Below are 4,127 nucleotides of genomic sequence, written 5' to 3' on the forward strand. Positions count from 1 at the left end.
CGCACTAAAGGAGGATTTGGTCCAACATCTTTGGATGTATCGGCCTTTGCCTGGTGAAAACGAGGGCAACAATGACGACGACGACGATGACGAAGACGATGAAGACGAAGAGGGCGGCGACGATGAGGACGAAGACGACGACGAAGACGGCGAAGACAACGACGACGACGACGAAGAGGGCGAAGACGACAACGACGAAAAATAGTTTTTTTTTTATTTTCATGTAATATTTATTTAATAAAATATTATTGCTATTTGATTATTCTTATTAAAAATTAAAAAAAAAAGTGTAAAAGTGACTGGGTGCCACATGGCGCATAATGCCTGTGGGGTGGAGAGTTATGATTACAGCCTGTTTTTGTAAAAAAACATAACTTTGCCTGGGCGCCACATGGCGTATAATGCCTGGGGTGGAGAGTTATGACTACTCATGGTCTTAAACCAAACACAGTTTTTTTTTAATATGAGTTTTTTCTTGAAGCAAGAAGCTTTAAAAGCTCTTAAAAACTTACTACCAATCATACCGGTATATTTGATAATGAGCTTTTAAAAACTTCTAACTCAAGCTTTTTAGAAAAAACGTCTACTCAATAAAAACCTTGTTTGGTTGAAGAAATTTCAAGCTTTTAAGTCATGAGAAAAAACTTTATATTGAGTTGCACCAAAAGAAGTATTCAAGGCCATATTCATACATACCATATATTAACCCACGATAAATCCACAATCTCCTAAAAGGGTTTTACATTAAAAAGACGTGGCCACATAAACAACCGCCCCTCTCAGGGCCTTCAAACTATTAAACCATCCATGTAACACTCTGATGGGAACCTAATTGAAGGGGTCTATGGAATAGTTATAAAAATGGGATTCCAAATTGATTCTCTCAATCAAATGTCTTCAAGCTTAACAAAAGAAATTACCCCAAATTATCTTTAGGTCTAATTTCAGCAACTATTTCAAAGGCTAAAATAAAGGGGGAACTGCTAGCAATCCATAAGAATGAATAGGCCTTCTTTGTTGAGTATTTTGATTATCGTGTTTTGGTATTTGGAGATCTACCTATCTCGAGTCAGGCTATCTATCCTTTGTTTTTCCTATTTCAATTAATCTAATTTTCCAGTTTCTATCACACTCACATTCTTCAATTACATGCATACAAATGTAGCAGGATGACACTTTTGATCATAGCATCAACAGCGTTAGGACTTTATAGGAGAATTTAACTTCTGCCTCAAACTCGGAATCTATGGACATTCGAGCATATATGAAATTTAGATTTTAGGCATAGTTCGTCACCTTGAGGCACAAATCGTCTTTCTGGATTTTACCCTAATTAAGGCCTATAGATATCTCGCCTTATTAGTTCTAAAACTACATGAAAACTGATAAGATATCTCTAATGTGACTGAATATTAAGCTGATCATACCAAGCCACATAAGTGCTATTTGTATTGCAGTATTACTATATTGTTCATGTGCAACCACTTGAATCAAAACTCAAGAACATATACAATCAATAATTACATCAAACGCATAATTAAGGATCATGAATCAAAACTCTAGAACATAAGTAACCAATTAACTACATCAATTAAAATAATGAACTTGAAACAAGAATCAAAACTCTAGAACATATATAACCAGTTAACATCAAACTCATAAATTTGAAACATGAATCAACACCTTAAGATATCAACTGATCATTAAGCAAGTATCATTTTTCGTCCAACAATTTTTCTTTATTATCAATAGATCTACTACAATCCATCCAATATGAACAAAAGAATGATTTAAAAAAAAATAAGAACTCGATCTTTATAACAAATCTTTAGAAACATGGCAAAAGAATTTTATGGTCATATATGTATCCCAAGTAAAATTCAGAATTTATTGACTAGAACATAAATCAGTAATTAGAAGAACTTCCTTGTTGAAATCGTGTTTCGTGGCGTTTGGTTATGCCCTAACCTGAGCTCAAGATCAACTTCTGGCACTGATGATGGCGGATCAACCGTTGTATCTTCTTGATGAACGTTTCTTGAATCAGACAACCCTTCACCAAAAAGTGGAAGTTGTTTATTTTGCCCATGTTGAGAACTCGAAAACAGGTTGCCCATGGTGGCGGCACCAGCGGGGTTTGATGGTGGTGAGGAAGAGGATTCTTTAAGCTTAGCCTTGTGCTTCCGGTGGATGTTCATATGGCCTCCAAGTGCTTGTGCATTTGTGAAACCTCCTTTGCAAAAATTGCACTCGTATGATCTACTGGCTGCTACGCTTGTTTGATTCGAACTTTCATCGGTTATTGCATCATCGGAGTTTTCAGGGACCGAGTTATCTGCTTCCATCGGGACAAAGAGGATGAAATCACGGTGGTCAACTCAGGAATGAAGATGTTTAGGGTTTTCAATATATATATGGTAACTTGGCCTGCAACTAATATCCTCCATTTGCCGTTATCTAGACTAGAAGAATCTGCTGTTATACTTTAATATTATATTTTCTGTAATACTTTTCAACGTTAAAATAGAACACTTTATCAGGTTAAGGTAATTGGTAAGAAATTATTGTATCTATGTAGTAGTATTTTGTTAATAATATTAGTTTATTTGGTGAAATCATATTAAAATTAACACTAGAAGTTAGGAGGTTATAACCGGTCAATCGGTCATGTAGTTAGCAAAAATAATAGGTTGAGGTCTCATGTTAAAAAGTAATAAAGTTTGTATATATAGTGTAAATTTATAAGACTTTTCGTAATGTTATAACTCATTATTCAGTCATTCAAACATTATTAGCAAGTCATATCAGTTTTTTATCCATTCTTTTAAAAGTGTATTTTTACCTCCAACACCACCATATATACGCATGCAACCTACTTTTTAAATTTATTAGTATGTAAGAAAAAAAAAACCTTTAGGTTTTCAAAGCTTGTATAATGTTTTCATCAATTTGTAAACCTTGTTTTCTGTTCCTGGTTTCATGAAACCTTCAGGCTGTTCTTCACAGACGTCTAAGTTTAATTCACCATGTAAGAATGTTGTTTCGTTGTTGAGGAGATGTAATATCCATCCTTCTAGTCAATACGCGCGATGTCTTAATTTGTGCATATCTTTTTTTAAATACGTGCTTCATGTTTGGGTATTTCGCCAATTATGTGCATTTCATCAACTAAAACACCCATTTCAAGCCAACGGGCTTCTGTCCCAACGGATAAATCGGTTATTGTTTATATTTTTCATCTTTTATGGTCTAATTAACTCATCTTCATTTCCTTTTGCCATGCAGTATTTCTAGTTACTTCTTTTGTAAATCATTTGTTCTTTGTGCATTAGTCTCAGTTCATAACCATACATGTCACCACGTGGAATTATAATGTCTCCGTTGTCATCCGTTGTTAGACATCTTTCATATACTTCTTCTAAACCATGTAGACTTTTAATTCGTGTCATCAAATTTTTGGTCTAAAATTTGACTCTTAGTGTTTTCATATATTTTTGCCTTAGATGAAAACAAAGGAGATTTATTTTGATTGAGATTCGTGGCTAGGTTGGGTGTTTGGGGCTATTGTTTCGTCAAGGATCTCCCTATTGCTCTCGCTAAATTATTGTCAGTTGTAATCAGTTCTCCTTCGATCACAAGGTCTACCTATTTGGGTCCTTCATCAGCTGTGAGATGGCCCTTCCAATCCCACGCCATTTTCACTTCAAATTCTGCGTCACGGCTCACCATTACTTGATTTTTACTTGGGTAATTATACCAACAATATGCTTTGCCTCCTGCCGGTTTCGTTACCTTAATAAATTGTACTTTAAGTTTGGTCATCATGCCCCCTCATGTATACTGTATGAAGTTTGGCATGAGCTGTACAGCAAAAAATTCTTAGATGTTTTAAATTAGGCGTCGTCTTCTCAATGCTTCGTACGATGCTATATTTTCAAGTGCTTTTGTTGGTGTGCGATTTAGCACATACACAACGTGTCTTACTCCTCCTCCCCAAAGCTTTTGTGGGACATTCATACCTTTTAGCACTGTTGTAAAAATCGTTAGTCGCTAGTCGAGCGGTGGCGTGGGGACTAGTGATTAATCAGGATTAATCGGATCGTACTTTAATGTATAATTTTCGGTTT

General features: G+C 35.3%; 1 protein-coding gene across 1 annotated transcript; it reads right to left on the reverse strand.

Moving 5' to 3' along the window:
• Window positions 1-1,913: 1,913 nt before the first annotated feature.
• On the reverse strand, window positions 1,914-2,345 carry LOC143556080 (uncharacterized). The gene has a single exon (XM_077045508.1). The coding sequence runs from the start codon at window positions 2,343-2,345 to the stop codon at window positions 1,914-1,916; it is 432 nt and encodes a 143-aa protein (XP_076901623.1).
• Window positions 2,346-4,127: the final 1,782 nt, after the last annotated feature.

This window comes from Bidens hawaiensis, unplaced genomic scaffold (genome assembly GCF_021521415.1).
Source record: "Bidens hawaiensis isolate Kalapana, Puna unplaced genomic scaffold, B.hawaiensis_p1.1 tig00001032_1, whole genome shotgun sequence".
Taxonomy (NCBI): Eukaryota; Viridiplantae; Streptophyta; class Magnoliopsida; order Asterales; family Asteraceae; genus Bidens; species Bidens hawaiensis.

Excerpts from the sequence above, each read along its gene's own strand:
- LOC143556080 (XM_077045508.1), bottom strand. The coding sequence starts at position 2,345 with ATGGAAGCAGATAACTCGGTCCCTGAAAACTCCGATGATGCAATAACC.